Raw genomic sequence first — 21361 nt, forward strand, 5'->3', positions numbered from 1 at the left:
GATAGACTCTGGAGGAAGTCTACTGCCATTTCCTAAAGAGTGTCATGTGGTCTCCAACCAACTTATGTGGGCCTGAGGCTTCCCAAGGCCAGGTCAGCAAGCTTGGAAGGCAGTGCTCACGTTGGACCAAGATGACTGCAGCCCTGACCGATGGCCTGGTTGCAGGCCTGTGAGAGGCCCTGAGCCACAGGCACTCAGCTAAGTTGGGCTGGGATTCCTGATCACAGACACTGTGAGGTAACGCATGTTTGTCGTTTTAAGCGGTTATATTTTGGGGGTAATGTTAGGTGGCAAAAGATAATATAACACTAAATAAAACTATAATAATGCCCTAATGCTGGACAAGGTTTACTTTTATAGGATATCCGATGGATCTTGCTCTCAAAGTTTGAATGGGAAGCTCACAGAGAAATAGAATCAGAGACTAGCAATTTCTTAAAAATCTAGTATTTCAATTTTTAAATGAAACCATTCTAATTTCAAATTCTGCTTAGTAGAGAAACATTCTGTGATGCAGGTAGAAAGTGGATAATACTACGGTTCAAGCATTATTAAGGTTGTCTCTGTCAAATATATCAGTACATAGATATAATGAAAGGGCTAGAATGCATTGCAAGGCCGTACCAAGTATATTTGTATACTCTTAAATTTTTACCTTTCACTAGATAATATGTCAACGTATTTTTAATACTGTATTCCCTAACACTAACAAAATACTGTATAAATATTATTAGGCAATGCATAGTTCAGGCTACGTACAAAATGGACCAAAAGCACAAGACTATAAAAACCATGTTACTTCCACAAGGACTATGTTAAGCATTTGACAATTATCAAAGAGTAATGGGTTGAAATAAGCCCATACAAATAATAGTTTTAAATAAGTCACAAAGTCAACATAAAAACAAATGAACTATGTGTAGAACCTAACAGCTGAATATTATCAAACGGCACACCAAAAGTTACTTGTATAGGAATAACTTAAATGTAGCTTACACCATTTTCTTCACATTAATCAACTGAATGGTGTGCACATAATTCTGCTTTGCCTCAAAAACTTAAGATAATGCTTATTCCTGGTCAAAGAGCTAAAATAGTAACTTAACATGTATTAAATGAAAAAACTGACTATAACTTTTGCAAGGAGACTGTCATCTAAGAACAGAAACTGTGATAATCAAATGTATTCCTGAAATTTTGCTTCAGAAACTTAAATATTTCTAGTTAATGCTGAAATTTAGAACATTTGAAAAATAAAAAGCTTGGTAATTTAAAAATAAAAAAGAAATACTTACGAAGTCATCTAAGCCTAAGTATAGTATCTGGCAAATAACAGTTTAAAGGGAAAAAGAGAGAGGACTAGAAACACTAAATTGAACATGTTTTAAAAATACCACATTCTAAACACTGGCCATTCTTGGTAGAAAGTTTACTGGTACCTTCTGAGTTCTCAAACTGATTCACTACTTACTTAAAAAGAAAGGGTGCCAGTGTGTGCACCAATAGAACAAATGCCAGGTAAATTAGAGAAGATAATTTAGGTCGTTTTAAGAGTAAATGCGTCTAAGATGAAAGCGGTATCCAGAAAGTGCTAATTACCTGTTGGCTAATTACAGACTGTTTTTCAATCTAACTCTAGAATGCATCATGTTGTTATACTGTGTACAATGGGAACCTCTTCAATAAATAACCTTTAAACAAAAGGATAAATGCAAATGACATGACAAATTATTGGTTTAATTCAGATGATGGAGAAGAGAGTGCACCTGTTGATTCATGGGCGGTACAGCTATCTATTCTACTGCTTCTCTCAGTTGTCACCCAACTGAAGAACAAAAACAAAACAAAAGCCAGGAAGTGAACCGAACTATATACTTAGCATACCCAAGTCACACTTCAAATATAAGGTTTTCACAGGTAACATAAAAGAAAACCTTTATTTTACTAAAAACGATGTGTAGCACATAGCACTGTGCTTTACCTCCCCTCCCCTACCCCTTTTCTGCTGCAATTTTTAGTTAGCAGGAAAAAAATCAAACAAATTAAATTCAAGTCCGAAAGAACACAATGTGAGAAGTTCCAAACTTAGTAAGACATATCAGAAAATTAGGAAAAACAAAAATTTATTTATAGCTTTTATACTTGATAAACCAAAAATTCATCAAAAAACTCAGAGGTCCTATTAAATTTAGGAGACTCTACTGCCTTTGTTTCTCAGTCTATTTCCCCTTAGTATACTTTAAGTTCATGAAGGGCAGGGGATCATGTATTATTCAACACCTCTGCCCAACCTAGATTCATTCTGAGTCCTTGGAGAACTTCCTCTCAAATTCTCATCACTGCATCTTTCCCTCAACATGGGCTTCTTTTATCTCTCTCTCCTTGGTATCCCTTTTTTCCTCCTTGGAAGGCAAATGGTTCTCCCTTCATTCCCAAATCTAAAGACTTTTATAAAAATAATTTTTTATTATGGAATTTTAAAACATACTCAAAAGCAGATAGACTAGTACAATGAATAGGCACTCTGTTTTATCTATTCCCCTCCTCTTTAATGGATTATTTTGAAACAAATTCCAGATATCCTATCATTTCATCCATAAATATTTTAATATGGATCTCTTTTAAGGATCCTTTTTAAGAACAAAACCACAACACCATCATCATAATCTAAAAAAAAATCATTGATTCTTAATATCAAATAACTAGTCACTATTCAAATTTCTAGGGCCTTTTTTAAAAATAGAGAGACAAACCATGAGAGACTCTTGAATTATGAGAACAAACTGAGGACTGATGGGTGTGGGGAGGAGGGGGAGTCATGGGCATGGAGGAGGGCACTTGTGGGGATAAGCACTGGGTGTTATATAGAAACCATCTTGACAATAAACTATTTATTAAAAAAAATACCAATAAATAAATAAATAAATAAAAATAGAAAGGGTTGTCGTCTATCCTTGCTTACGACCCTTCCCCTCACTAGTCTCAATCATCATTTCTTCCCTATTTTTCTGCTTCTCTAATGCTCTTTGAGGAGTTTCTTTCCTCTTCCTGCTACATGAAACAATGATCTTAAGAGTCCTACTGCTGACCCTCTTTCCAATATGGTTTAAATCAGGGTTGGCGGGGTACCTGGGTGGCTCAGTCAGTTAAGTGTGTGACTTCGGCTCAGGTCATAATCTCACGTTTCGTGGGTGCGAGCCCCACGTTGGGCTCTGTGCTGACAGCTAGCTCAGAGCCTGGAACCTGATTCAGATTCTGTGTCTCCCTCTCTCTCTGACACTCCCCTGTTCATGCTGTCTCTCTCTCTCAGAAATAAATTAAAAACATTAAAAAAAATTAAATCAGGGTTGGCAAACTATGGCCTATAGTGGCCACTTTTGTAAGTAAAGTTTTGTTGGAACACAGCCACGTACATTTATTTACTTATTGCCTACAGCTGCTACGGAGCTATAATTTGCAACAGAGAACATAATGCTTGTAAACTTCAAAGATTTTAAATTTGGCCCTTTGAGAAAAAGGTCTGTTGACTCTTGAACCTATTACTAATAAGCCAGGATTCCACAAACCTTGCCCTCTGGCAAGAATCCTGCTACGTTGTCATTGCACAGATGCACTGTCCATAACGAATCGGAAGCATCTCAGCCTTTCAGTTACAATGCTCCAGAAACAGACACTGAACATCTCTTTCTTGAAGCCACCCTCCTTTACAGACACTAGGGTGACATTCCTACAACAGCAGTCTTTTCACACAAGCTGTCCCCTGCTTTAAAATGCAAAACAACAACAACAAAAGCAAGCCAACAAACTAAACCATAACCTTAGGTGGCTGTCAGTAACTTCTTCAGCTTGGGGCATATAAGGCCTTTTTTAACTGGGTCCAGTCTACCTTCAAACACTGCCCATCATAGATCCTAGTCAGAGCAGATTATTCTGGTGAATCCCTAAGAATGCCACTCTCTCTCCTACTTTTGCTCATTCTGCTCCCTCAGCCTCAAATACCCTTCTCACTGCATTGTCTATTTTTACCATGAAAAAACCAAAAGTGTTTGTCGTCATGTGTTACAACAGCTACAAAGTACTTGATTTTTTTTTATTAACAATAATCAAAATCCATACTGTAAGTAGAGGTTTTTGTATTAGAACCATTTCTAAATTAAGCTTTACTTCTTCTCTTTACCTGATTTATGCGGTAAAAACTTTAAGTGACTTGTACATAATCTCTCAGAAAACCCAGCTAACTGAGTACTAAATGGAAGAGAGAACTCTTGACTTCTCTAAGGATGCCCCAAGATCAGACTATATGTTAATGGATGTGAGGGTGGGAAGATGAAGAAATCACTGCTTTAAAACCAGCTTCTCTATGGCTAAACATTACTATGAATATAGGGCAATAGAGATTCACATTAGGTCCTCACCAAAATCATAACTGGGCTGCTTCTTCATGAAACTGAACAACTGAGAATAGAACAAGATGGTATCTTTACTTGTGAAAAAGTAATGTGAAATATAAAGGCATAATGTCCAAATCAACAATCAAAAGAATCTCTTTTAGGATATAATTTGACATTACTTTCCTATGTTTTAGATTCAAACCACCCAAAGAGGTTTTATTCTTTTTTTTTTTTTTTTTAATGAGAGAGACAGAGACAGAGACAGAGAGAGACAGAGAGCCCAAGTTTGTGTGAGAGAGACAGAGGGAGAAGGAGAGTCTTCACCCTGTGTGGTGCCAGACTTGGGGCTCAATCTCACGACTGGGAGATCACGACCTGAGCCTAAATCAAGAGTCGGATGCTTAACCCATTAAGCCACCCTGGTGCCTCCTACAAAAGCTTTTAATTAAAACTTTTTTACTAAAAAAAAGGACAATTTTTAATAAAATAAATTACATGTATATAAAAGGCCCTATTAGCTAATTCATGATCTCCATCAGGATTAGCCTTTAATTTATGATAAATTAATAAGGCACAAATGTTTTAATCTTTAATTATAACTTCTCATTTCAACAAACTCATGCAGATAGATGTTATCTCCCTACTTTCATCTCTGCACATTCCAAGGCATCTCTCTGAGGACCACCATAAACTTCAGGAGTCAATTTCTACCTAATTCAGTGTTGTCTAAACCCATTTAATCAGTGATGTACAGCTCCCGAGCCCACACAAGTAAGGCACAGTGGAATTTTTCAGTTGCTTTGTGCTCTATCACAGTTAGTTAAAAGCTGGCACCAAATAGCTGTATAGCTGTTACGGTCTAGGATGAGTTTGTGACAGCATGACCTGAAATGCAGAATGTATTGTTTCTGTCTAAAAACCATATACCTCCCATCAACATCTGGGAACATTTTTATCAACAAGTGACTGCTAGGAGTGCACGGCTTGCAGTTTCCTGACTCAAGCTAGCTTATTCAACAGTATAAGGAGCCAAAGATACAGTGATTCCTTTGAGTCCTCTTATAAAAGGGAGCACTTCCTGGCTGTCCTAAATAAACTGAGGAAACCACACTTGCTGTCCTAAATTCAATGTGTGTGTGCTTCTAAAACAACCACCATCACCACCACACACACACACACAAAAAACCCTCAAATAACTGAATCATTTCGATTAGGAGGCAAGATGGCAGAGAAGTAGGGAGTTCCGTACATTTCACTTGCCCCCATCTCTCAAACAAAGGCCTGAAGCCATTGGAACCCTTACAGAATCCAGGAGTTTGGGAGGAAAAGGAGACAGAGTCTGCTGAGAAAACAACCTTATAGGTGTGTGAGTGCAAACTGGGGAAGATAAAATTGGGCCGGGACCGGAGACACGGAGGGAGGGGTGGGAGTCCCCTTTGCGGGGAGCCGTGGTGAGTCGAGGGGAAAAGAGCGAGCAGCTGAAACTGCTCAAGGAACTGTCCCTGTCCCTGGAGAAGAGAAAAACCTCAGCTCAGGACACAAAGGGATCCGGTTTCCAGCTGTGCAGCTGACATTGAGCGGGATGCACTGCTTCCAGGAGACGCCAGGAGAAAACGCTCTTCTGCTCACCAGATCGTCGACCTGGAGGGGAAGCAGTGCACCTGAAGCCGCCCCCCTGCTCTTCGGGTTCTGCTGGATTCCCACTGGGGAGGTGAGAGACTTGAAACTGCTCAGAGGGACTCAGCCTGCAGGTTTATTTCCGGCGGTATCAATGGGGCGCTGGGACTAAGATCTGGAAACGAGCCAGAGGTTGGGATATAGAGCATGGCCCATCTCAGCTACGCCTGCAGCACAGGGAAATCGGACCCAATAGAGTGAGTTGCAATGCTTAGTTCGAGAGGGGACTGGGGTGCTTCCATATTTCTCCCCACAACCACCAAGACGGGACCTCAGGGAGCAGTCCCAGGAGCAGTGGAGGCTCAGACCCTCCTACACCAAGCCACGCCCATCCCCACTAGAGGGCTGCCTTTTTTTTTTTTTAACCAGAGCCCTGGGCAAGACCAAAATGGATGCACTACTGTGATTAATTCTAGATCAATTCTTTCTATTCAGATATATTTTCCCTTGTCTCATTCATATCCCTCCTCTCTGCTGGACCAGGCACTCTGGTCACTGGTTTGCTTAAACAATCACATTTAATCCATTCTCTAGATGTATATTCTACACCTCCACCGCTACCTTTCTCTCTCTCTCTCTCTCTGGGGTAATTGGACTATATAGTTTCTCTGAGTAACATAATCTTCGTTTCTTTCTCCTAGCCTCTAACCATATTCTTCTCTTTCTCTCTCTGAATTAAGTCTCTTAGACCCTCTGCCTGGTAATTTCTCTTCCAATATGGCTTCCTCCCTGCTCTGTCATTTCTCTCTCTGTATATGCTCTTCCATCAGCACTGCACACACTTTGCTCTTTATTTGTAGCTGGGAATTCTGGTTTTATGCTTTCAGACTGTCCTTTGTCTTTTGGGGTCTTTTTCTTTTCTTCCTTTTTTTAATTTATTTTTATTATCTGTTTTTCCTCCTTCCTCTTTGTCCCTCCCCCCACCCCTTTTTAAATCTTTTTCTTTTTGCCTTTCGGTTTTGTGTTTGTTGGATTTGTCTGTGTGTTTGAGTGCCTTTGTTCCCTGTTTGTTTGTCTGTCTGCTTTCTTTTCCAGGGCTACCTCACAAAACAAGCCAAGTACATAGGGTGAAGAGTCCCAAATACCACTACGAGTAGGGAAATAAAATAACCAAAGTCTCAATAAGAGAGACCCAGAGAGAGACACCATTCAAAGAACACTTCCTGAATGGATAGGCCCTGGACAGTCAAAGAGCCTTCGTTTTTTTTTTAATTTTTATTTTTTATAGTTTGTTTATTTTTGAGACAGAGACAGAGAATGAGTGGGGGAGGGGCAGAGAGACAGAGAGACAAAGAATCCGAAACAGGCTCCAGGTTCCAGGTGTCAGCACAGAGCCCAACGTGGGGCTCCAACCCATGAACCATTAGATCATGACTTGAGCCAAAGTTGGACACTTAACCTACTGAGCCACCCAGGTGCCCCCAAAGAGCCTTCTTTAATACAGCAGTACTCACAGGTGCAGAGTGCATAACAAACTTTGAAAACTAACAAGATAAAGAAAGCTAACCAAAATGATGAAACGGAAGAACTCTCCTCCAAAGAAATTCCAGGAACAAATGACAGCTAAAGAACTGCTCAAAACAGATATAAGCAACATATCTGAACAAGAATTTAGAACAATAGTCATAAAATTAATCGCTGGGCTTGAAATAGGCATGGAAGACATCAGAAAAACTATTGCTACAAAGATTATGGAGCTTAAAAATAGTTGTGATGACTTAAAGAATGCTATAAATGAGATGAATAATAAAATGGAGGCATCCAATGCATGGATTGAAGAGGCAGAGAGTAGAATAGGTGACTTAGAAGACACAATTATAGAAAGAGGAAGCTGAGAAAAAGAGATAAACTGATCCAGGAACATGAAAGGAGAGTTCAAGAGCTTAGCGATACAATAAACAGAACACTATCCATTTCGTACAAATTCCAGAAGAGGAAGAGAGAGGGAAATGTGCTGAAGGAGTCCTTGAACAAATTATAGCAGAGAACTTCCCCAATCTGGGGAAGGAAACAGACATTGAAATCCAAGAGGCACAGAGAACTCCCCTCAGTTGTAACCTGAATCGATCTTCTGCACGACATATCATAGTGAAACTGGCAAAATATAAGCACAAAGAGAGAATTCTGAAAGCAGCTAGGTATAAAAAGGCCCTAATACACAAAGGGAAACCTATCAGAGGAGTGACAGACCTATCTACTGAAACTTGGCAAGCCAGAAAGGAAAGGCAGGAAATCTTCAATGTGATGAACAAATCATAGATGGATCAAGGGCCTGAATGTGAGACAGGAAACCATCAAAGCCCTAGAGGAGAAAGCCAGAAACAACCTCCTTGACCTCAATTGCAGCAATTTCTCACTTGACACATCCCCAAAGGCAAGGGAATCAAGAGCAAAAATGAACTACTGGGACCTCATCAAGATTAAAAGCTTCTGCACAGCAAAGGAAACAACCCAGAAAACTAATAGGCAACCGATGGAATGGGAAAAGATAGTTGCAAATGACATATCAGATAAAGGGTTAATATCCAGAATCTATAAGGAACTCACCAAACTCCACACCCGAAAAACAAACAACCCAGTGAAGAAATGGGCAGAAGATATGAACAGACACTTCTCCAAAGAGGACATCCAGATGGCCAACAGACACATGAAACGATGCTCAGCATCCCTCCTCATCAGGGAAATACAAATCAAAACCACACTGAGATACCACCTCACGCCAGTCAGAGTGGCTAAAATGAGCAAATCAGAGAACTCTAGATGCTGGCGAGGATGTGGAGAAACGGGCACCCTCCTACACTGTTGGTGGGAATGTAAACTGGTGCAGCCCCTCTGGAAAACAGTGTGGAGGTTCCTCAAAAAATTAACAATAGAACTCCCCTATGACCCAGCAATAGCACTGCTAGGAATTTACCCAAGGGATACAGGAGTGCTGATGCATAGGGGCACATGGACCCCAATGTTCATAGCAGCACTCTCAACAATAGCCAAAACATGGAAAGAGCTTAAGTGTCCATCAACGGACGTATGGATCAAGAAGATGTGGTTCATCTATACAATGGAATACTACATGGCAATGAGAAAGAATGAAATCTGGCCATGTGTAGCAACGTGGATGGAACTTGAGGGTGTTATGCTGAGCGAAATAAGTAAAGCAGATAAGGACAGATACCATATGTTTGCACGTATAGGTGGATTAGGAGGAACTTAATGGAGGACCATGGGGGAGAAGAAGGGGAAAAGTAGTTGGGGAGAGGGAGGGAGGCAAACCATGAGAGACTCTTGAATGCTGAGAACAAACTGAGGGCTGATGGGGGTGGGGGAGAGGGGAAGGGGGTGATGGGCATGGAGGAAGGCACTTGTGGAGATGAGCACTGGGTGTTATATGGAAACCCACTTGACAATAAACTATTTAAGAAAAAAATAACTGAATCATTTCACAATATCATGAAAGGACATAACAATTTTCTGCAGGTCTTTAGCCATATCATTGTGTTCATTAGACCAGAAGACCATATTGCTGTGTTTTGTTGAATCTACTGTAAGTCTTACTTCTTCATTAATATAGATAAGAGTGAGTTATGCCACTTGGAAAATGGAGGGATTGTTTTTTTTAAATAAGTTTTTGTAACAAAAGGAATCGTAGAAACCATATAGTCTCCTGCCCTTATGGTAAAGACAATGAAATCCACACCCACACAAGTCAAGCCACCTTCCCAAGGATAAATCCCTGGTAAACGGAAACATCTGGCCATGCTTCCAACACAGGTCATACTGGCTCTTGGGAAACAGATTAGAGCAAATATCCAAAAATATCCCGTACACTGGAGTGTCATAAAACTACTTTAAAGGCATCCTCATTACTCTGTAAATTCTAGATGTAGCAGGTAGTATGTAACCTTAAAACTACCTAGAGTGCTTTTTAAAGCTTCAACTTTGCTATACAAGTCAATCTTAAGAAGGCAATAATAGATGTATTAGAAAATACCACAACAGAATTCTTAATGACTTAATGTTTTTATTCATTTTAAAAGATATTTCCTATTGAAAGAATTTTTTTTCCTCTAAAATCTGAAACAAATTAAAAAGCAGTAATATCAACAATAGTCCCAGTAGCCAATACTCCTGAGCATTTAATACATGACAGGCCTTGAGCTAAGAGCTTTCTGTGCATTCTCATTTGATCTTTACAACATGGCTATGAGGTAGGGCTATAATTATGTTCACGTTAAAGATGAGAAAACGGAGAGGTTGAGAAAGTTGTCCAGGTCACACAGCTACTGGGAAGCAAAGCCCATGCTTTCGGCCATTCCCTATTCTGCTTCTCATTAGGCCTTAATTTTGCTGATTTTGAGTTAAAAAATGCTATTTTGTAGAGTTAAGAATGAGATGATTGTAGGTGACTACTATATAAATTTTTAAAGTAACAAAAACAACAAAATATAACCCCAAAACACTACCCTCCAAACTCTCCTTTATCTTGAAACACACATTCAGTATGATTTAAGAGGGATTAGTTTTTGCTGAGAACAAACTGAGGGCTGATGGGGGTGGGGGAGAGAGGACGGGGGGTGATAGGGATGGAGGAGGGCACTTGTTGGGATGAGCACTAGGTGTTAATATGGAAACCAACTTGACAATAAACTATTTAAGGAAAAAAAATAAGAGGGATTAGTTTCTATAGGGATTATTTCCTTCTACAGTTTAATCACTCATTTTGAAAACTGTTTCATTACTATGCTTAAAAATGTACTGCTCTGAATAATAGTAAAGTAACTTATTAAAAATGAATTAAAGTTGAAAATGTACAGGGCTAAACAGCAATTGTATCCTGAAGGCAGCACATGCCTTGTTTTCTGCTACTAGAGTTCAGAGCCAACACCTGCTAGACAGAATAGAATGGGCTAGTGGGAAGGGTTTCTGACAGTATACAGGCACCCTTCTGGGTAGTGTGCAGGATTGGGCATAGAGCCCAAAGAGTCCTTGCTCTTTTAAGAATCCACCTGGCATTTTAATCACCTTAAGACTTTGATGGGTAGCCATATTTCTGTAAACAATGTGATATTTTAATAAAGAACCAAATGAACTGAATCTCAGTAAATGTGCAAGGTGTTCTACCAGTCACCTAATCTGCCCCACTCCTTTCATTTCTAATACCAAGGACAATATTATCAAGGTAAATACCAACTCTTCTATATTGAGGCCAAAGGGCTATAAGAATCAAAAGAGCACTGATGACTTTAAAGTAATAACTCCTAAAAATATATGGGTTATTGTAATTAGCCCAGATTTGTAAACAAGATTGTTACATTATCCTTTGTACAGAAAGAAAAAAGTCCTTTAAGTAGCTGAATGAACTGTTTTCTAACTTCAATCTGGGCTTCAGAATTTAAATAAGTGAATAAATAAATCCAGACAACCATGAGAAAAACTTATTTCAGGTATGCCACTGTCATGATTTAAAGTTTAACATGGGGTGCCTGGGTGGCTCAGTCAGTTAAGCATCCGACTTCAGCTCAGGCCATGATCTCACGGTTCGTGGGTTTGAGCCCCATGTCAGGCTCTAGGCTGACAGCTTGGAGCCTGAAGCCTGTTCCAGATTCTGTGTCTCCCTCTTTCTCTGTCCCTCCCCACTTGTGCTCTGTCTCTGTCTCTCCCAAAAATAAATAAACATTAAAAAAAAAAAAAAGCTTAATAAAACACTTGGCAGGAAAGTGCACCATGCCCACGTTATAGCGGTATCACCACTGTGTGTGTCCTTCCAGACAAGACCTGACCACTTTTCCCTATAACATAGAGTGCATTTTTATAGTTTTCTTTTTGTTTATTCTATCATTCTTGTCTAACTTCATTCTTTAAAAAAAGAAAACCCTGTAAAATATGATAAGCACCATTAGGATCACTAGAAAATGATGGGCTAAGCATTCTATCCTATGTTGAGGATAGAATCAACAGTCACTCTCATCTCACCCATTGTTTGTATATTAACTACAGCTGTTTACTCCTCAAAACAGAGTGAAAGAAAGGGAGTAGTTAGACCCCAAACTATCTATTAGAAGTTACAATGGAATGTAGTCGCCATTACAGAATAAGGATATAAACTTTCAAAGGGTGCTAAGGCAGGGCGCGAGGAACACATCATTATACATGCTAGTCTTAAAATTTTACTTAGAATGAATTACATAAAACTGTCACATTTCAAAGGCAGGGCTTTTAACAGCATAGCTGTAAACAGGATAATGAAACTGAAAACTTATTCTGCTAGAATGGTTTTATATATTAGATGTAAAAACCTTTCCCATTAATCTAAATTGGATTTAGATTCTCAAGCCCTTTGGATGAAAAATGATTTCCGGTATAAAAGTAAAAATTAAAATGAGCTCTGGAAAGTATGTATTTACCTCATATTCCAAAGTGACATGAGTAAATACTTATTTATATAGAGAATCATACCCAAATTTAACACAGATAAATACAATGTATCTTTCAATGCAAGCAGATTTGCCAATGCAATTATTAACAGAGAAACATTAAAAAATTTTAAGAAAGTCTTCAAGAAGTTGTTGCTAATGTTGGTCACTGGTCACTTAAAAAAATGCAATTTCACAACCTTGAAGTAGTTTCTATTAACACTGTATTGTCTTGAATTAGGTAGTATTTTGTTTTCAATTTTCTTATCTATCAAGAGTGTGAGCAGAGGAGAGGGGTGGAAGGGAGAGGGGGTGGNAGCCCAATGTGGGGCTTGATCCCATTACCCTAGGATCATGACCAGCGCCTAAATCAGACATTCAACCGACTGAGCCATCCCAGGGACCCCTTTTAGTTCCATTTTAATTTTTTTTGTAAAGTAGGCTTCATGCCCAACAGGGAGCCCAATGCGGGGCCTGAACTCACAATCCTGAGATCAAGACCTGAGCCGATATCAAGAATCAGATGTCTGACTGAGCCACCCAGGCACCCCCAAATTTTCTTAGTTATTTCCAAAATATGTTTAGTCAAGCAATTAAAATTCAAAGTATAAAGCAAAAAAAGTTAAAATACTCAAAACATAAGTAAAGATTTAACAATTAAATATAATTATTATACTATGAGAAAAATGAAGATTTTCAATTAGAGATTTGAGATTTTTCTTTTCTAATGGAAAGATGATGAAGCCCATTAATTACTCAAGACACCAATTTTCAGTTTTCTGTTAACTAAAATGTGAGTTATAAATAGGTCTACTTTTATTGCCCTGTTACTTGAAACTGAATTGATTAAATGTGCTTGCTGTAAAACAGATGTTAACGTGTTATAATTTGAGTAGACTTAGGGAAAGGAAGGGATTAGGATTCCAAGCTGGGTAAAGGAGTAGGAAGGGAAAGCAGTTTCACTGGTGAGCCTGTGACTGTTCTTCAGTCCAGTGTTTCTTAAAGTGTGGTCCCTGGACTAGTAGCATCCACATCACTAGGCACTTGTTAGAAATGCAAGTTCTTAGGTACTAACCCAGATCTACCGAACAAGAACTGAGGGTGGGGGGTCCCTATAATCTGTGTCTAGCAAGCAGTCCTGCAGATTCAGAAACCTACTCAAGTGTGACAAGCATTGCCCCTGCCTGCAAATCCATGCCCTCCATCATCTGACCTACCTGTGCTTACCTGTGTCACTGTATAATTTTTTTCTAACAGGATTAATAATCAAGAAGAGGGGGTCCAGACATTTCAAAACATTTAAAACAGGGGCTGGAAACGGAGGACAAAGAAGCACATCTCTGGCTACAAGTAAGCCACAGTACGGGACTGAGAGTACTTGTAGTCTATTCCCAAAAGATGACGGTTCCATTCACAGTCAACAAGGAGAAGAACATTCTCATTGGCTGTGAAGAACGTCAACTCCCTAAAATGAAAAGCATCAGGCAAAGGAGACAGAATTTAAAAACGACAAAGAAAAGCAAGCAGATGCACATGTGTGTTTCCCATAATCTGTCAGTGGCAAAGAGAAGAGGCAGTAGCCACTGTATGAGCTGAGGACCCAGTGCTGCCCCTGGAAGGAATTCAAAATGGCTCCTCATGAGAAGGACAGAGTCCTACTAATCTACAAGCACTTATAAGCATCTTGAGGCCATACTAACACGCTAGCTACAAGAGTCACTGGAAATATTCAGTAAAAAGTGAAGCTCTATTTTATCTGATCTCAAGTGATACCACGTAAAGACACGCCCTCAGACTAAAGTGCACACTTGTGTGGGGTAACTCTTGCCCTGTTACACAGTGAAAAGTCGAAGAGAATCCTGTACTGCAGCCCACACAACAGTGAGATCTTCTTAAACGCAAGTCCTCCCTTCTCCAGAGCTGAACGGCAACTGCTTTAAATCCCAGGCCTCGTTGTCCCCTCAGCTCTTATCAGCCATCTAGTCCTGAGGCTGGCACAAGGGTTTACAGTTTTCTAGGTACATGATATTAAAACAAAACAGTTTCCTTTTCATTTTGTGCCCATAATAAGAAAGATGAAGTTTTTAAAATAACTTTTAAGAATCCAACGAAACCTGACAACGGCATATGAAATGAAAGCGTTTACTGAACACAGGCATCTAAAAAGCTGGCTTTATGGGCACCTGGGTGGCTCATTCGGTTAAGCGTCCGACTTTGGCTCAGGTCATGATCTCATGGTTCGTGGGTTCAAGCCCCGCATCGGGCTCTGTGCTGACAGTTAGCTCAGAGCCTGGAGCCTGTTTCAGATTCTGTGTCTCCCTCTCTCTCTGACACTCCCCTGCTCACCCTGTCTCTCTCTCTCTCAGAAATAAAAAAACATTAAAAAAATAAAAATTAAAAGCTGGCTTAGTTCAAGCTGGTCACAAAGTCCACCAGAAGGCACCTGCTAACAAAGGCCTCTGACTTTGTAGGACTGCTTGGAATATCTCATATATCCTGTAAATTAGGTAATGGAATTCACATACTACCAACTGTGTGTAAATTAACAGAATTACTCAGGTACTTTATTATATGTAATAATTAACTCCAAAATTTAAAAAACAAAATCATCTGATTCACAACACACACATCTCCCCAGGTAACCAGTTTTACAGCTTCCACATTCTGAGTTCTTGACAAAGAAAGTTACCAAGTAATTTTAGAGGCCCCAGTAAGTAGGAATGAAATTGCAACAATCAGGATGCAGGGAAAAAAAAGGCGAGAAGTACATAATCTCTCTAAAGAGAGGACTCACTGAATTGTCAATCTATCTGACTCTATGATTCCATTTCTAAATAGCTAATCAAAGGTAAGGGTTGTTTGCTAGGGCTCTTATCTGAATGGAAATAAAGTATATCTGACTGCATTAAGGAAACTGATGTTGGCACTAATCTGGTTTCCTGGCTTAAAAGCTCTTTGGCTCAGTCACTGTGATTTTGACTGTTCCAGAGCATCTGTGGACCACTGCTAATTTTCAAAGGGTTCCCAGACCTATTTTTCAAATGACAAAAAAGGCATACAAAAGAAGTAAAATTATCATCTGTGTTGACAGAACAAGAAACAAGAAGAGCCAAGAGCTAGTATTTGGAGTTTAGTTTAGCCTAGATCAGGTGGATTCTCCTAACATAAACTGAAACAATTTCTACATAAACACAGATGAGGGCTCAGTTACTTCATTCCACAGTGAAGTAACCTTAACCAAATTTTGAAAAGCTGCTCTGTAAGAGCTAAACGTTTCCTGGAGATCAGGTTGCCGGTACCAAACTTTTCTTAAGTCACCTGATAGTAAGATATGAAAAAACTACAGTACCAAAAATACCACTGCCCAGCCTGAATATGACTCAAAGTCTGCATTTCTCTGTTAGTATGACAATTAAGTGTTGATTTCTACCAAATTAAACTCTGTTTAAGGATAAAAACTATCCTGCTTTTATGGAAGAAGTCTCACTTGTCCAGTACTGAGAGAGAACACCATGCTACTAGTGGCGTAAGGTGTACTACTGCTTCCTCCAGCTTTTGATAGGCTTTTAACACAGTTAACAAAATGTTTTATAGTTACCCTAGGGGAACCTTAAGCAAAACAACTATCAGGAACAGTATAAAATACTTCTAATTTAACCATCTCCTAGAGTTGGAAAGAACCACCAATTACTAGATGAAACAATCTCACACGAACTGAACTGCATAGCACTGTGCATTTATAGTTCACCATCGAACTGCAGGTAGCCTTCGGTCTTAAAAATAGAAGTGGGGCCCAACCCAAAAAGAACCTGAGTAATGTGACCTTTCTTTCAGTCCCATTTCAAGGAGCATGCATCTCAGTTTAAAACCTGAGTTGATATGAACTCTTCACATACAACTAATTCAGTGCAATTTAAAATCCAGTACAATCAGTAACATAAAATTATGAATGACAATAATGGTTAATCTTTACTCACTCACTTGAAAGACTATACTTTCACTTGCTCCATAATTTTTTAATATGAGGAGAACAAAAGGAAAAGATCCTGTTAAGTGGACTTACGTTTTGGCTGTGACATCCACGTACTGTCCTGGGCGAAAGTGAGCAGCATAAAGAGGAGTACCTTTATGAAAAGAAAACAAGCAACTTGAAATGTCGGCTCAGGACAACCTCGCTGAACATAAATTACATCTAGAAAGCCTATCAGATTTCAAAAAAAGTAAAAGATTCTCTTCTGCAATTATAATTATTATAATAATATATTAAGAGTCTTACTTAAAATACACCAGAAAAATGTGTTATTTAAAGGAATTTTGTAAGGGAAATCCCTTTACAGCATTTTGTTTGCATAAATTTAAAACACTATGAGAACTATTTAATTTGACAATTTAATCTGCAAATACTGTACATTTGTACTGTAACTATATGTACAGTTAGAAAAACAGAAGCATAAGACACAGCTTCTGACTTCAAGAATTTATTATCTAGATGAAGAATCAACATTAACATCATCAAATAAGAGACTTCTTTTTTCTTAAAAAAAAAAAAAAGCCATAATCATTGTAGTAGGGAATATAACTGAATGTTAATTTTGGCTTGTTTAACAGGGAATAAGGTTCCATGGGATTTCAGAGGGGTAGTATCCTTTAATGCAGGACCTAATCTAGATTTGAATGGGCAGAAAAAAACCTTGAATTAAAAAAAATAGGGGAGATTAAAACGGACTGAATTTCTAGGAGGCTGAATGACTTGAACTGCTGATACACGACCACCTTTAAGCCCTAAAAACAATTTCACATGGTTTGAGCTATGACAAAAGTTAATGTGGACCTAATTTTTACATTCGTTCCTTTAATTCCATTCACTTTAGCTTTGAACTATAAAACTTAAACTTCAAAAAAACACTTTTATTCTAGCTTGTATCAAGGCTGTTCCTGTCACTCCAATCAGTAAGGTCTATTGCAACTGTATTTTACTTCATGAAATTCAGTTCAGATTTTAAATATCAAATCTCAAAACACCCTCCAACTGTCTAAATGTTAGAACTCAAGTTCAAGAGATCAGGAGCTTTTCTGAAGTTCAAAGATGTCAAAATGGTGTTAACTACATAAACTGATATAACCACATTGCCAATCTGTACTTTTTGACATTTCGTGGAGTAGGTAAAATACTTCGGAATTTTTAAGTAAGAATGGAGGTGCTATGATTTGTCACTTTACTGTTTCATATTTTCTCAAATTCTATCTCAATGGGAGTCTAGCTGTTCCTCACTTATTAAAATGTCACCCTACACCGACTGAACATCATATTTTAAAAGTTAACGTATTTAAAAAAATAAAAATAAATAAAAGTTAGTGTATTTATTTGGAGTGACTTTTCCAAATGTAAAACTCCCTATACAAATTAAAAACAAAAGCACTCCTCCCTCTTTAATGGAAAACAAAGAGTTCTCTACAGTTCTTTGCAGTCAAAAAGGAAAAAAGCTTGTTTGTCCCCAGCGATTAGATACTGTTTTGTATTTAAAAATAAATGTTTTGGGGCTTTGAATTGTGGATTCAGCTTTACAGAAAGGGCTAACATTAAACAAATCCTGTATTTGGGTATTTTTGCCTCCCTCCTTTCCCCAACCTCAGATTACCTGGCTTAATCACAGCATTATCTGTTACACGAAAGATTTTAACTTTCTGCTTTGGTGGCAATCCAAGTTCTTGGTAAAATTCCAATATAGATGGAGATTTCTAAAGGAAAAGCAGTGCACATACATAACTCATTAATACTAAATGTGGAGTTCAATGCACAGAGATCTAAACCAAGTTAACATCACTAAGAGCACACTGTTCCCCTAATGAACAAAGAGCACCATATTCCTCTTATTTAAGGGAGGTGGGATTTTCATCTATAATCCATTACACCAAGGGCCCAACCATGTGCATGGTTGAGCTCATGTACAGTAAATGGTAAAAGACTTTTCTTCTGTAGGAAAAAAAATAGAGTTGTGATCATATGTGAATTCTGACTGGAGACTGTAAGTACCAAGAAACCCAATCCTGGCGCACCTGGGTGGCTCGGTCGGTTAAGCATCTGACTCTTGACTTTGGCTCCGGTCAGGATCTCACAGTTCATGGGATGGAGCCCTACTTCGGGCTCTGCACTGAGAGAATGGAGCCTGCTTGGGATTCTGTCTCTCCCCCTTTCTCTGCCCTCCTCCATGCGTGTGCATGTGTGCTCTCTCTCTCTCCCTCTCTCTCAAAATAAATTAAAACAAACAACTTACCCACTTTAATTAGGTACTTGCAGCACCTAATACTCAATGCAAAGTGCTTGTCAAGGTCACCAACCACCTCCATGTGGTCAAAAACACTGGTCAATACTCATCTTATGGGCTCTATCATCAATGTTTGGCACAGGTGACCACTTTCTCCTTGAGACTGTCACTCTCTGTTCTTTCCCATGCTAATAACCCCACATTTCTAACCTCAATCGCAAATTCCACTCTGAACTGCAAATTCATTTGTCCAAATGTCAACTCGGTATCTCACTTCAATGTCACACAGCAACTCAAATTTGACACGTCTAAAATTGAACTCAACTTTCCCCCAGAAGACTGCTTTCCTCTGATCTTCTAAATCTCAATAAATGGCAACTCCATACTTCTGTTGTTTGGACCCCAAATCTCGTGATTACCTCTGACTCTTTTCTTTCTCACATCCCACGTCCCACTCATCAGCAGTTCCTGCAGACTCTGAAAATACAGTCCATGTGGGCCTGGGTGGCTGAGTCGGGTAAGTGTCTGACACTTGATTTCAGCTGAGGTCATGATCTCACAGGTCCTGGGATTAAGCCCCATGACAGGCTCCTCACTGAGTGTGGAGACTGCCTGGGATTCTCTGCCTCTCCCCTGCTCACACGCTGTGTCTCTCAAGCAAAAGAGAAAAAATACAGCCCATATCAACTACTTCTCATCTGCACCCCAATCCACCATCTTTTGACTGGATTATTTCCAGAGCCTCTTAATCGGTCTCCAAACTTCCACACTCCTGACTCCATGCTCTGTTCTCCAGTCACAGGCTGGCACGATCCTTTTAAAACTCATGTCTCCACAATGGTTTCCATCTCATGCAGAATCAATCCTAAATCCTTAACATGTTTTACAAGATTCTAGACCTTCTGTCATCATCTACTACTCTCCTCTTCGCTACCCTGCTTCAGGTACAATACATTCCAACAACACATTAAACAATGGCCTAAGGTAATTTACGTATAGTCTCCACTGCCTGAAATGCTTTTCAGCCAGATTTTTGCAGGACTAAAGTGCTCCTTCACTTTATTCAGGCCTCCATCCAAGTATTAACTCCTCTTTCCTGATTATTCTATCTAAAATAGCACCACTCTCACTTGCAATCCTTTCAACTTACTTTATTAGTCTTCGAAGCACTTCCTTCTATATATCATGATAGCCATTTTTTATTGTCTATCTTCTATGCTATAGCCTCCCTGATTCACTTCTAATCCCATCAAAACGTAAGCTTTGAGAACAGAAACTTCAGATGCTGAAACATCCCCAGCCCCTGGTAGGTCCTGCTGCTTGCTTTTCCCTTCGGCCCTGCCCTTTTTTCCCGCTAATGTAAATATCCTTGAATAAAAAATGTCTTTGAATGGAAAACCTTCTGGATACCTCATTTCTTAAAATAACGTCCTGAGTCTTTTTTAATTCTTAAAGACTTTTGATATACATTGCTAGAAGATTTACCAAAAAAGCTGTATCACTTTGTATTTCTTGATGTGAAGAGTGCCTCTTTCATGCAACTCTAACCAACACAGGTGTATCTATCTTCCTGACGCTCTCTCCCCTTCAACTTCCTCTCTCATCACAAAAGAAACACCTGTAGCCCCCCAAAGAGCCATAGTACTCTATGCATGCTTACCTGTGTCTGCGTATGCCAGGCCCTTGGCCTGTAATTGTTCTCCACCTCTTCCCTCCAAGGCACGTTAAAAATCTGTTAAATGTACGTCTAGTCCCAGCTCCAGTGGTATTTCCTGCCTAGATTCCTGCCTGCGCAGCCTTGCCAGAGCATACTGTTCTTTGTCTAGGCTATCTCTAGACCCTGCATATATCTCAATTATTGTCTATGTTACCTTACACTTACCAATGAATGCTTGTTTGCCTGTCTGCTGGAGCACCTGGATGGCGGGCTGCTTTATTCACCTGTATCTGTAACTTTAGACTAAGCACAGTGGCAAGTCAGACACTGCAGAAGTGAGCGAAATGAACGGTGACGGCACAAGAGATGGAGGACAGACATCCATCTGGATGTGGAGTCCTGGTTTGTTTTTCCACTTTTCCATTCCTGCTGCTGCATCAGTTCTTGGCACCCAATATTACTGTGTTTACAATGTTACCTTCATGAGTCTAGTCATTAAAAAAATTGTAGGCCCAAAATAAACATCACAACTTATTTTGAGGATGAACAAATCTTTAGGAAGCTACACTATGAAACCAGACCAAGAGTAATTTGTAATTAAAAAAGCAAGAACAGCAGCAACTGAAAAACCCTAACCAACTCAGGGGGAAGCTGATAATTCACTGGTAATCAAGCATCACTACGCACCCCAATCCAATGGAGTATCTGCACAGCCACACTCAACTGTACCATATGTGAATATGCAGCAAACTGCAGTTACTTGATTTCAATTTGAAATGTGAACTGCAGTGCCACTTTGTAACACTGAGAAGGCTGCCTTCGATAGACATGAAATTGGGTGGCACTGGCCCATAAGCACAGAATGTTAATTTTTGGATCAGCCCACAAGCCCTGGGGCCTTCCAGTGGAACCATGCAATGGATGCGGAGAAGCCCTGTTTTGGATGCCCACGAAAGATTG

At 39.3% G+C, this 21361-nt stretch overlaps 1 protein-coding gene across 1 annotated transcript in view; it reads right to left on the reverse strand.

Annotated features, from left to right (window-relative positions):
- The window catches only part of MRPL3 (mitochondrial ribosomal protein L3), a 43713-nt gene that overhangs the window by 13566 nt on the left and 8786 nt on the right, over nucleotides 1-21361 (reverse strand). The window contains exons 5-6 of the mRNA XM_077752278.1: nucleotides 18118-18217; nucleotides 16542-16602 (exon numbers count right to left, since the gene is read on the reverse strand). Of these exons, the coding sequence (XP_077608404.1) occupies nucleotides 16542-16602; nucleotides 18118-18217 (161 nt within the window). The remainder of the gene's footprint in view (nucleotides 1-16541; nucleotides 16603-18117; nucleotides 18218-21361) is intronic.

Source organism: Crocuta crocuta, unplaced genomic scaffold (genome assembly GCF_008692635.1).
Source record: "Crocuta crocuta isolate KB4526 unplaced genomic scaffold, BGI_CrCroc_1.0 scaffold580, whole genome shotgun sequence".
Classification (NCBI taxonomy): Eukaryota; Metazoa; Chordata; class Mammalia; order Carnivora; family Hyaenidae; genus Crocuta; species Crocuta crocuta.